Here is a 13,978-nt window from a genome sequence, read left to right on the forward strand (position 1 = left end):
GCACCGCAGGGATCGCCGCGGCCTACGCACCTGCCTCATCCCCCTCAGTGTGGACTCCGCAACGCACAGCCTGCCTAGGGTCCTGCAGTCTGCAGACAGACTACCAGGTGAAGCTAGCGGCAGGGAGGCCAGGGTGAGTGGGGAGGCAGCGGGCGGCAGGCAGGGGTGTCAGCAGTTCAGGGTGAGGCAGCCCATCAAGCCCGCTCCCCTGCCCCCACTGTGAGGCTGCCATCTTGTGACTGTGTGATGGTCAATTTGCATATTCCCTCTTGATTAGATAGGATGTATGTAAAGTACTCAAATTTCTGATACAATGATGAAATTCCTATTTCTTGCCCTGACTTCTTTCTCATTTTTCTATTTTTTTCTGTCTTGCAATGGTATTTCGAAAATGAGGGGAAGCAAGCAAATGTGCTTAGTCAGACATTTTGAAGCAGGTGTACATAAGTACCCTAAACTATGATCTACTATGGCAGTTATCACATTCAAAATTTAGCTCCTACTTTATATTTTCCATAGATATACCCAAACTAAAAATAACAAATACTCTATATAAGTTTTACTGTGTGCTACAATAGTTAGCATCATTAAGAAAAGCAAATCAGAATTTATTAACTTTTTGCACTCAGATGTCGAGTGTGACTCGACATGGTTAGCATTAGAATAAAGGAATCGAGAAAAAAGCAAGCGAGTGCAAAGGGTTAAATACATCTATTTTTTCCAAAATAAATAGTCATTGCTTCATACCTGGCCAGTACTGAAGATCTGAACAAATGTTCTTCAGAGTTCTTGAATGTTGTCTGTTCAGGCAAGAGGAACGTAAAGTACTAAATACATCTATGTAACCTAGAGGGGAAATGAAATAAATGTTTTAATTACAAAACCATTAAAAAATGCATATAAAAGTAGTTTTACCAACTATTAGAAAAATCAAAATATGAGTTTTGCCTTTCATTTGTACACTAGAGGCCCAGTGCATAATTGAATCATGCACGTGTAGGGTCCCGTACACGCTTTCGCTTTTCGCAGGGGAGCTGGGTGCCTGTCCGCTGGTGCACCAGGCCTTTCAGAAGCCTCCGGCTTGGCGGAGGCTTCTGAAAGGCCTGGTGCTGGAGCAGACAGGCACCCAGCTCCCCCACTTTTGATGGTCCGCGGCCGCTGAGGGGGGCTACCCTACTGTTGAGAGGTGCAGGGGGCGGGAGTCCCGCCCCCTGCGCCTCTCAACAGCAGGGTAGCCCCCCTCAGTGGTAGCGGATCCGTGCCTCTCAATGGCCGGATAGGCCACCCCAAGTCCCACCCCCCAGCCTCCCACCGCCCAATCGTGGGCGTAGCGGAGTGATGGTAATTTACATGTTACTCTATTATTAGATAGGCTACTTTTATATATATCTAATCCAAATATAGTTCTTCACCACTTTACTGTCCATCACTTGTCAATCGTGTTATCTGATATACAAATATGGCAGCCAATGAAATTAAATTCAAATTAAGTGGTAAAAGACATATATGTTTAGCTAAAGTTACTTTTTTAAAATATATTTTTATTGATTTTAGAGAGGAAGGAAGAGGGAGAAATAGAAACATCAATAATGAAAGTGAATCATTGATCAGCTGCCTCCTATATGCCCCCCACTAGGGATTGGACCCACAACCGGAGCATGTGCCCTTGACAGGAATCGAACCAGGAATATTTCAGTCTGCAGCCAAACTCTCTATCCACTAAGCCAAACCAGCTAGGACTAGCTAAAGTTACTTTTACTTTAGAGCATAAAAAGATAAAGAATCATTATTTCCTAGAGACAATTTAAAATACTCTAATGAACAATGTGATAAAACCAGATATACTGCTATCTTTCTCTCTTAAGGCTTCCATAGTCATTTGGAACCAAGAATGTTTCTCCTATAGTTATAAGCCATGAATACTTTGGGGTTCCTTCCTAACTCCTATTCTTGACTAATGGGCCCCATCCTACTTTATTTCCATGAGCCTATGGAAAAGTTATGAAGAAACAACAAAAACAGTGGTTCTCATCTGTCCTTGTATCCCAGTTAGGATTCAAAAATTCTTCTAAGAACCCTTGGAGTAAAATCGGAAAACCCTTCCTAATACCTCTGCCTGCCTAAGCCTAGAAAATGGCTGCTAGTAAGGGTACGTAAGTAAGAAAACTAGAAAAGCATAATAAATAGTAAAAATATGACAATAATAATAATAATAATTTTACTCGAATGAATACTTAATATGGGCCCCAAGGACTTCAAAGTATTTCATCTGGTCCTCTAAAGTAAAATAGAAACCATCAACAAATCAACAAGAAAGCCCACTGTATGGGAGAACATATTTGCCAATGCTATCTCAGATAAGGGTTAAATCTCCAAAATTTACAGGGAACTCATACAACTTAACAAAAGATAAAAAATCCAATAAAAAAATGGGCAAAGGACCTAAATAGACACTTTTCAAAAGAGGACATACAGAAGGCCAAGAGACACATGAAAACATGCTCAAAGTCACTAATGATACGAGAGATGCAAACCAAAATGACAATGAGATACCATCTCACACCTACCAGAATGGCTATCATAAACAAATCAACAAACAACAAATGCTGGAGAGAATGTGGAGAAAAAGGAACCCTCGTGCATTGCTGGTGGGAAGCAACTGGTGCAGCCACTGTAAAAAACAGTATGACGTTTCCTCAAAAATTTAAAAATGGAACTCCCATTCCACCCAGTAATCGCACTTCTGGGAATATATCCCAAGAAGCCAGAAACACCGATCAAAAAGGATATATGCACCCCTATGTTCAGAGCAGCACAATTCACCATAGTTACAATTCGGAAACAGCTAAGTGAAATAAGCCATTCAACATACGAGCTGCTACCGATGCTAACCGTGTCGAGTCACACTCGACATCCGAGCACAAAAGGTTAAACCAGCAGTTACCAACTGGTGGTCTGTGAGATCCAAAAGGTTGTCGACCGCTGGTTTAAGGAAACCTTTGGAGCAGCTGTCACCAACTGGTGGTCCATGGACCACTGGTGGTCCGTGAAGTCCGAAAGGTTGTCGACCGCTGCTTTAAACAAACAAACAAAAAATCCCCCAAAAAATAAATAAATAAAGTGAAATAGTAATTCCTAACATTCATATGAAAAAACAGCAATTTAAAGAACTTAAATAAATACTAATCAATCAGAGGCAGGACTGAATTTTATCGTAATCTACTCCTCACTCTTTTTCTGTTGTTGTTGTTAATCCTCACCTAAGGATGTTTTTTCCATTGATTTTTACAGAGTGGAAGAGAGGGAGGGAGCTGGAAGGAGGGAGAGACACAGAGAAACACTGACGTGAGAGAGACACATCAATTGGTTGCCATGCATACACACCCCAACCAGGGATGCGGATCAAACCTGCAACCAGGTACATGCCCTTGATCGGAATCAAATCCGAGACCTTCTAACCACTGAGAAACACAAGATAGGGCTAATTTTTTTTTTATTATTATTGACATTTTTACAGATGTCCCAAATTTCCTTCAATTTTGCCTCCTCCACCCAATCCCTGCCCCACCCTAGGCCTTCACCACATTAGTGTTTGTGTCCATGGGCAATGCATATCCTATCTAATAAAAGAGTAATATGCAAACTGACCATCACTCCAAAACACAAGATGGCTGCCCCCATGTGGTTAAAGATGGCCACCACAATGTGGACAGAAGATGGCCACCACAAGATGGCCAGCAGGGGAGGGCAGTTGGGAGGGACCAGGCCTGCAAGGGAGGGCAGTTGGGGGCGACCAGGCCTGCAGGGTAGGACAGTTGGGGGGGACCAGGTCTACAGGGGAGAGCAGATGGGGATGACCAGGCCTGGAGGAGAGAGCAGTTAGGGGTGCCCAGGCCTGCAGGGGAGGGCAGTTGGGACAAACAGGCTGGCAGGGGAGCAGTTAGGCATCAATCAGGCTGGCAGGGGAGTGGATAGGGGGTGATCAGGCTGGCCAGCAGAAGCGGTTAGGAGCAATCAGGAAGGCAGGCAGGCGAGCAGTTGGGAGCCAGCATTCCTGAATTGTGAGAGGGATGTCCAACTGCCCATTTAGGCCCAATCTTACCAGATTGGAGAGGGTGCAGGCTGGGCTGAGGGACACACACCCTCCCACCCTGTGCACAAATTTCGTGCACCAGGCCTCTAGTATGCATATAAGTTCTTTGGTTAATCTCTTCCAGTCTCCCCAACCCTCTCCCTCTAAGATCTGTCAATCTGTTCCATGTATCCATGCCTCTGGTCCTATTTTGTTTGTCAGTTTATTCTGCTCATTGGATTACACATATAAGTGACATCATGTGCTATTTGTCTTTCTCTGACTGGCTTATTTCGCTTAGCATAAAAATCTCTAGGTCAGAGCATTATGCTAAGCAAAATAAGCCAGTCAGAGAAAGATAAATATCACATGATCTCACTCATTTGTGGAATATAATGAACAACATAAACTGATGAACAAAAACAGATCCAGAGACAGAGAAGCATCAATCAGACCGTCAAACCTCAGAGGGAAGGTAGGGGAGGGTGGGAGTAAGGGGGAAGAGATCAACCAAAGGACTTGTATGCATGCACATAGTAAGCATAACCAATGGACACAGACACCAAGGGGGTGAGGACATGAGTAGAGGGCTGGGGGGGCAATAGAGGGATAGGACACATATGTAATACCTTAATCAATTTAAAAAAAAATTTTTTTTAAGAACAAAATAATAGTCTGTGATTCTAAATCATTAAAAAACAAAAAATCTGCCGGAGCCGGTTTGGCTCAGTGGATAGAGCATCAGCCTGCGGACTGGGGGGGTCCCGGGTTCGATTCCGGTCAGGGGCATGTACCTTGGTTGTGGGCACATCTGTGTAGGAGGCAGCTGATCGATGTTTCTCTCACATCGATGTTTCTGGCTCTCTATCTCTCTCCCTTCCTCTCTGTAAAAAAATCAATAAAATATATTTTTAAAAAAATAAAAAAATAAATCTCCAAGTCCATCCATGCTGCTGCGAAGGGTAAAAGTTCTTTCTCTTTTTATAGCCAAGTAGTATCTCATGGTGTAAATGCACTACAGCACTTTTATCCACTCATCTACTGATGGCCATTTGGGCTAGGTCTTAGCTACTGTAAATAACACTGTCACGAAATAGGGGTTGCAGATTCAATTTCCAGTCAGGGCACATACCTAGGATGAGGTTTTGATCTTCAGTCGGGGTGGTTGTACTGATTTAAAAATCTGTTCTTGCCCAGCAAGTATAGCTCATTGGTTGAGTATGGACCTATGAACCAGGAGATCACGGTTCGATTCCAAGTCGGGGCATATGTCCAGGCTTGATCCCCAGTAGGGGGGCATTTAAAAATGTGTTCTTCTATCAATATAGAACAAGTAATTTGACAAGCTTCTAACATTCCTAGTTTAAGTATCATTCAAAAAGAATGCACAAAGCTGACATCTCTTCCAACAAAATACCCACTTATTATAATTCCAGATTGTTACAAGACTCAAGAAAATATGTGGACATTCTATAAAAAAAAGGGACTGTGACAGTTTCTTCAATATATTCTGAGATTAGTAGTATGTTACATGGAATGCAATATATGTAGTATATTGTATTATATCCTGGAACAGAAAATGAATCCTAGTGGAAAAACTAGTGATTTGCAAAATTAAACTTATTTGGTAAAAATCTAAATAATAGAAGACTATAGTATAGAAGAACTCTGCACTACCTTTACAACTTTTCTGTAAATCTAAAATTATTCCAATATAGCCCTGGCCAATGCGGCTCAGTTGATTGGACATCATCCTGTTTACCAAAAGGTCACTGATTTGATTCCTGGTCAGGGCACATGCCCAGGTTGTGGGCTTGATCCCCGATGGAGGGGCATGCAGGAGATAGCCAATCGATGTTTCACACTCACATCAATGTCTCTCTCTCTCTCTCTCAAATCAATAAAAATATATTTTAAAAATAATATAAAATAGCCCAGCTGGATTGAGCATCGAGGTTCGATTCCCGGTCAGGTCAGGGCACATGCCCAGGTTTAGGGCTTGATCTCCAGTGGGGGGTGGGACATGCAGGAGGCAGTCGATCAATGATTCTCTCTCATCATTGATGTTTCTATCTCTCTCTACTGATCCTTTCCTCTCTGAAATCAACAAAAATATATTAAAAAATAATAACAAAATAAAATAACTCCAATATAAAAAGTTGGGAAGGAAAGGAAAAAGAAAAGAAGAGAGGAAGGAAGAAAGGAATAAAACAAGTAGCAAAGAATCTGGTACACAGTGATTGTTATAATCACTACTATACTTATTAATAGTACTAAAATTAATTAAAACAAAAAATATATTAACTTACCATATTTATTTTCAAAGAAGGACTGTGCAGAGACATGAGATGTATGCCAATGGGAAGAAATGTTTTTGCCTTTACAAATTCCAGGAAGAAGACTGTCTACCAATTGATCAATCTGTCCGATTTTTAATTCAGATAATCCAAGGTCCCTTAAGTTAAGCACAGGCTGTAAAACATTAAGTCAATGAAGTAAGCATTAATGCTCTCAAGATATTTAATTTATAGAGTACTCATCAGTTAAAGCAATATGGGTTTTTAAAAATCTAACAAATGTACTGGTTTCCTTTTTCTTTCTAATATATAAAGTGGTGAAAATATTTTCAAAGTTCTTGTTTTCTTAAGGTCAATCATGCGAGGTTTGACAGAAGTTGAAAAAAATTATCTTCTTGATGATATCATCACTAGTATTTAGAGCTTTAAAGCACCCTCTAATCTCTAATGCCCATAAACAACAGCCCATCCTACCTAATAATAGACAAATATGCAAATTGCACCTTCGCTACACCCAAACCACGCCCACCAGCCAATCAGGGCGAGTATGCAAATTATCCCAACAAAGATGGCGGCTAATTTGCATATCAAGACAGCGTAGAAAGAAGCCAAGAGCTGCAGAAGGGAGCAAAACTGCGGAGAAGCAAGCAAGCCGGGGGGAGGAGAAGGGAGGAGTGGAGGCGGGGCCGTGGGAGAAGGAAGGAGAGCAGGCAGGGCTGGCGGAAAAGGGAGAAAAGCAGGGGGGCTGGCAGAGAAGGCGGGGTGGGGGAGAAGGGAGGAGCGGAGGCGGGTTAGAGTGCAGCAGGAAATCCTATTGCAGGATTTTTCCTGCAACAGGAATGCTAGTCTATATATATAAAAGCCTAAGCAACCGGTCGACTGAACAACCAGTCGTCCAGTCACTATGATGTGCACTGACCACCAGGGGACAGACACTCAACACAAAGGATCGGGCTCCCTCTTGTCTGGATCGGGCCTGCGGGGATCAAGCCAAAACTGGCTATCCGACATCCCCCGAGGGGTCCCAGATTGCGAGAAGGCACAGGCCAGGCCGATGGGCACCACCGATGCACGAATCCGTGCACCAGGCCTCTAGTTTGATAAATAAAGTGTATGCTCTGCTACCATAGAGTATCTCACTCCACTGGCCTTATTGCTGAGATCCTTCTTTGAACTGACAGGTACTGTAGTTACCCATAACTATCTCCTAATAAGGAGGAAAACTAAACAAAGTAAAAAAAATATGTGAAAACTATGCAATACACCTACCTAAAATAGTTCTAACGTAACAAACAGACGAGTGAGTTATTTTTTTTGCCCATGTGAGCTGACTGAGAGACACTAAAGACAACAATTACAAGCCCCAGACAGTTAGAACTTCAAGTAAGAGAGTAAAAATTAACAGAACAAGTATCAACTTTTTATAATATAGCTGTAGATTGACGTCCAGGAGTTTATCACTTATTAGCTTTGTAAGAAGTCATTCATATTCTTAGAATTCATTTCCTTGTTAATAAAATGACTATGAAATATGTCCTGCCTATTTCATGAGATAGTACAGATCAAAGGAAGAGGTCATGCTGTGCTCATCCACCTATCTTATCCTACACATAAAGACATCATGACATAATTTTTTTCATTTTCACATTTACTCTTTATTATTTTGTATGTAATGCAAATATGTACAATGCTAAAATACTTCTATTTCCAAAGTACATTTTACGAGGTATAGCCATAGCCTCTGCAGAAGCATTATGAGTAACCTGTGCCTTTATACTTTACAATCCATTGTTGGCTGCTGTGAGAAGTTTAACAGATGAAGAAAAGATAAAACAAAGCCAAATAGGAACACACTTTTCTAAATATACACATATACAGCTTATAATGGACTGCAATAAAAACAAGTCAAATGTCATTTGATGTAGTATCTATAAAATGCAGACTGCAAAAATAGTCAAAGGAACATAAAATGTATTTTAACTTTAAAAATAACTTAGAAAAAAAGCCTTAACAATGAAGAATCTGATAAAGTGAATCTGAACAATATTATATAGAAAAGAATCTAGGAAAAAGGCTTAGGTGTTAAATGTTTATTTCCTCTTGCTCAGAAAATGAGAAGTATAAAATTCCTCAGTGTGATTTGGGCAGCCCTTCATAGCTAGTGCCCATCTTGGCCCAGCCAGATTTCTTATGTCTACAAACAAAGCGTGAGTGAATATCGTCCATGCCTGCTGAAAATGGCTTCTGACTGACTTCCTCTTTTTCCCAGGCAAGTTTCTTTGGGGGGTTTTTGTTTTGTTTTGTGCATAAGATATTTTAAAAAAAAACACAAAACTTTGTAAGAACATTATTTTAGAAAATCCATCACACAACCACAAATAGAGCTGGTGATGCTCTTCTCTTTCACCTCTTTCACTGTGGTTCTTTGTTTTGTGGTATATATTCTGAGGTTGTTGGGTTTTTGTTATGCATGGTGTTTGTTTGTTTGTTTGTTTGGGGGGGTAACTTTTACCTCAAAGGAATTGCTGAAAAGATGCATTACTTATTTTTATCCCTAACATTTAGCACCTCATCCAGAAATAAGGGCCCAAGATCAAGCTTCATGGAGAGGCAGAAACCTGCCAGATCAGAGAGGGACTCCTCCTTTTCCTTGCCGAGCTTGCACAAGAGTGGAATGGTCAAATATGTCCCTGGCAGGGGTACTGTTCTGAAAGGCTAGAGGAGTAGCTCTCCCTACCCTCGTACTGCCACGCGGACCCAGTGGAGCCACAAGAGACACCTCCCTGGTGGACTGTCCCATTCTCCAACAGACTGCTTTGCTCCTGAGCCTTTTCCTCCATGACAGTCTCACAGTTAAGCCTGGGCAGCTTTGTTGGCACAAAGGTCTCCTGTTTGGAATTAAATGTCACCAGTGACAATAAGGACAATGAGTGCTCGTGACCTACCATGGTTAGGAGGGAGACAGCATTTTTGAGCATAGGGAAGGGCATTTCTTGTTCTGTTGGCCCAGAAGGACTCATTATGCCCAGGGAACTCACTCTAGTGTGCTTTCTCTGGGTTTCCAGGTAAAAAGGTCACAGGTTCCTTGAAGTAAGAAAATATCTCCAAAGACATCATGCTGGCTCTCTGCCAACGTGAATGGTGTGGCAAAAGTCTCCAAGGGGATGACTGAACATGTCAGGAGACAAAATGTCCTTCAGCCCTGGCCTGTGTAGTTCAGTGGTTAGAGTGTCAGCCTGCACACCGGAGGATCACAGGTTCAATTCCCAGTCAAGGGCATATACCTGGGTTGCAGGTTCAACCCCTTCCCCAGTCTATCAGTGTGTGTGGAAATAAACTAAATGATGTGTCTCTCTTTCACATCAATGTTTTTCTCTCTCACTCCCCCTCCTTCCCTCTTTTTCACTCTCTCTCTAAAAAAATTAATCAATGGAGAAAATATTCTTGGGGGTTAATTGGCATTTTGAGAATGTCTCTTTTGCAAAAAAGGAAAAAGGGACACTTTCTTCACAGAGGTTATATGTTTTCAACAATCCTTTCAATAGGAACTGTCTCACCACTTGTGTCAGGTAGCTTCAGAAGTGGCTAGGAAAGGAGACAGAGGTCAAAAAGACCTTCCTAAAGTTTCAGCAAAGCAGGGCTTTTTGAAGAGCCAGTTATAACATCCAATCCCTTTCACAACATGGAAGAAATCAGCAGCACCCGAGGATCTCAGCTGACACCCCAGCTGCTGCCCAGAGGCTCATATACAGTCCCCCCTGCTAGTGCAGACCCAGCCTCACAGCCCAAGGCACCCCTGCCACTGAGGACAGCCTGCTGGAGAGAAGGTACGAACAGAAATAAAATATTTACAAGTGTCTTTTAAACTATTACAAACTATACAGTATAAAGCACATTATTATAATGGAAACAAAAGACTACAGTATTCAAGAGCTTCTTTTTTTTAATATATTTTTATTGATTTCAGAGAGGAAGAGAGAAAGAGAAACATCAATGAAGAGGGAATCACTGATCGGCTGCCTCCTGCATGCCCCCTACTGGGGATTGAGCCCAAAACCCAGGCAAGTGCCCTTGACTGGAATTGAACCCAGGACCCTTCAGTCCACAGGCCAATGCTCTATCCACTGAGCCAAACCGGCTAGGGCAGGAGCTACTTTTCAAAAGTTATCTTTTAAAATGGGAAGCCCAAAAGTCTATTTATAATGCATAGACTTCAAAAGGAAAACAAAGACAGAAAATTATTCCCCTTATTCAGAGTGTCGTAGGTCCTAGGAATGTAAGAGAAACAAAGTACATATAAACATGGTCATTTTCATGCACCATGTTAACTGCTACTAAAGAGATGACCTTTAAGAGTGGTGAGAGAACACAGAACACAGAGCAACTAATTTCCTAACTCAGAGGAGGCTTCAATGAGGTAACACCTAATTTGAAAAAATGATGGGGAAGGAAGACTTGGAGAAGGAGCAAACAAATAGTCATCAAAGGGCTTGGGATGACTGAAATGTAGTAAAAGTTTAGTGATGAAAGGGACTAGAAACAGAAAGGTGGGTTATGGCCAAATTGTGAAAAGCTTTGTTTAAATTTAACTCTGTAGGTAATATGGTTAGTTTTGTTTTACAGGAAGAAAACAGAAGATAAAAAGGATAAACTGGAAGAGAGAAGGCTGATGGAACAAGAGAAAAAATTATATGAGCCCAATTTAAGCCCTTAAAAGGATGGAAAAAATCATAGACAATAGACATTTGAAGAATCAAGTAGAGAGTATAAGGGTTGAGAGGATTTCTGGATGGATGTGCTGGTTGTTGATTTCTTGTTCTTAGTTACTTTTCATCCTTTTGGTTGGCTCCAGGAACATGGATCTGGGCCCTTTAAATATTTTTGCTTTGCTAGCTGACGAAGTGCTGAACTTTGTCAGTAGAGGGCACTAGAATGACATTGTAGGAAGAAAGTTTTTCGGATTCTGGTATGCTCAAGGCTCGGATCTGCACCACCCTATGGTTTCTCCAGCATCTGGCTCCTGTCCCTTAAGCTACTTCTCCAATACCTGGCACCTGCAGTGAAGTGGCCTGCAGTACCCAGCAGTGTCTCTAGTAAAAGATAATGCATAAACAGCTTTCCCTGGAACCCTAAAGGGCAGATTTCTATTAAATTCAGCTTGCATGGCACCACAGTGGTTTCTCTGCCATTCAGTGAGCCAAGGCCATGTCCTCTCCAACAAGGTCATGACGCAGGGCCATGAATCATCCCTTTTCCTGGGGGATGAAGAAATCTTCCTAGGAAGTTCGACCTGAATCCTAGGAGCAATTAGCTGCTTCTCAAATGTATTAGCCCATATATTTTAGAGTTTTCTTTACGTGTTACTAGCCAATCCCTAGTTATTCCAATCCCCTATAAAAATAGGATTTTTAAAACATTAAACTAAAAATTATATTTTTCATATTATACTGTCACTGTTCAAAGGACTGTGGTTTCTCACTCCTGGTGGGACTCAGATAGATAAAGAGGGGCTAAAACCACTGTAAGTACAAATACACTGGAATTTGGGGGTGTGGCTCTGTTTTGGATATCTTAATTTTGAAGCCCATTAAGGCTATCCAGAGAGGTAATTTAGTAAGCCACTACCTAAATTACTTTAAAATTTTAGAGACTTTAGGGTTGGAGATACATGGGAGTTATCAACTTTTGGATATATATAGATATTAAGTGAAGATATGAAAATGGATTACATACATAACCTGGGAGACTGTGCATAATTAGATTAATAATAAATGCACTATACAGCCAATATTTAAGGGGTTGGCATTCAAAAAAGCCAGCAAAACAGAAAATAACGATCATCGATGTAATATCACTCGATTCAAGAGAGTATTTTAGAAGTAGTACATGTTCAGCAAGGTCAAATGCTAAGAAAAGTTGAAAAAGATGTAGATTTTTAAAGAGGTCTGTATTTTACACTAAGGAAGTCAATACTTTTAGCAAAAATAGATCTATAAAATGTTAAAAGTAGTAACCAAACTACGAATGAAGTGTGAATAAAAGCTTAACAAGTACAGTACCCCCTTTTCACAGTTTTGCTTTCCATGATTTCAATTACCTGCAATCAACCACAGTCTGAAATATCAGTGAAAATGCCAGAAATAAAGAATTGGAAAGTTCCAAATTGTACACCAGCCTGGCCACGATAGTTCAGTGGTTGAGTGTAGACCTATGAACCAGGAGGTCATGGTTCGATTCCCGGTCAGGATACGTACCCTGGTTGCAGGCTCAATCCCCAGGAGGGGTGTGTGCAGGAGGCAGCCAATCAATGATTCTCTCTCATCACTGATGCTTCTATCTCTCTCTCCTTCTCACTTCAAGCTCTCTGATATCAATAAAAATATGTTGAGAAATAAAAATTTTTACAAAGTAAATTGTGCACCATTTCTGAGTACCATGATGAAATCCCATGTGCTCTGTCAGGCCTGGGACCATGAATCATCTTCCCTGCCAATTAGTCACTTAGTAGCCCTCTTGGTTATCAGATCCAAGACTGTATTCTTGGTTATCCTATGGACTGTCACATGTTCAAGTCACCCTTCTTTTACTTAATGCATAATGGCCCCTTAGCCCAAAATTATTTGTGCTGAGAATTCAGAGATGACAAAGAGGAAACCATAAAGTGCTTTCTTTAAGTGAAAAGGTCAAAGTTCTTGACTTAATAAGAAAAGAAAAAAAACAATAAGTTGCGTTTGCTAAGATCTATGGTAAGAATGCATTTTCTATCTATGAAACTGCGAAGGGAAAAAAATTAATGCTAGTTTTGCTGTCATATCTCAAATTGAAAATGTTACAGCCATAATACGTAAGTGCTTAGTCAAAATACATAAAGCCTTATATTTGTCAGTGGAAGACATGAACAAAAAAACATGTTCCAACTGACAGGAATGTGTTGCACCTGAAAGCATTAAGCCTATACAAAGATTTCAGCAGGAATTCTTTGGAACAAGTGATTAGTCACATAACTTTTATTACAGCATACTGTTTTAATTGTTCAATTGTATATTAGTATTGTTGTTAATCTCATACTGTGCCTAATTTATAAATTGAACTATCATAGGTATCCTATATAATAAAAGCCTAATATGCAAATTGACCTAATGGCAGAATGACCAGTCGCTATGACACGCACTGACCACCAGGGAGCAGATGCTCAACGCAAGAGCTGCCCCCAGCCCGCAGTCGCAGGCCAGCCAAGGTGGGTGCCAGTGGGGGCCCGCTGGTCACCCCGCAGATTGGCCCTGATGACTGGCCAGGCCTAGGGACCCTAACCGTGCATGAATTTTGTGCACCAGGCCTCTAGTGTGTATATATAGAAAAAAATGCATATATATCAGTCTTATCCGCAGTTTCACGTATCCACTGAAGATCTTCTAATGTATCACCCACACAGATAAAGTGCGACTATTGTACAGTTAGAAGTTCTGACTACTTTTTCAAAAATTCTGAAAGCAAAGAAAAAACAAGTTAACCTTTTGCACTCGGATGTCGAGTGTGACTCGACACGGTTAGCATTTGAATAAAGGAATCGAGAAAAAAGCAAGCGAGTGCAAAGGGTTAATAGTTTGAA

At 41.1% G+C, this 13,978-nt stretch overlaps 1 protein-coding gene and 1 pseudogene across 2 annotated transcripts in view; both read right to left on the reverse strand.

The window, feature by feature from the left end:
* YME1L1 (YME1 like 1 ATPase) overlaps positions 1–13,978 on the reverse strand; it is a 69,195-nt gene that overhangs the window by 41,746 nt on the left and 13,471 nt on the right. For both annotated transcript variants that reach the window (XM_054725618.1, XM_054725614.1), the window contains 2 exons: positions 6,382–6,544; positions 748–846 (listed from right to left, as the gene is read on the reverse strand). In XM_054725618.1, the coding sequence (XP_054581593.1) occupies positions 748–846; positions 6,382–6,544 (262 nt within the window). The remainder of the gene's footprint in view (positions 1–747; positions 847–6,381; positions 6,545–13,978) is intronic.
* On the reverse strand, positions 8,908–11,533 carry LOC103304826 (cdc42 effector protein 3-like; annotated as a pseudogene).

The sequence above is a fragment of the Eptesicus fuscus genome, chromosome 2, assembly GCF_027574615.1.
Source record: "Eptesicus fuscus isolate TK198812 chromosome 2, DD_ASM_mEF_20220401, whole genome shotgun sequence".
Classification (NCBI taxonomy): Eukaryota; Metazoa; Chordata; class Mammalia; order Chiroptera; family Vespertilionidae; genus Eptesicus; species Eptesicus fuscus.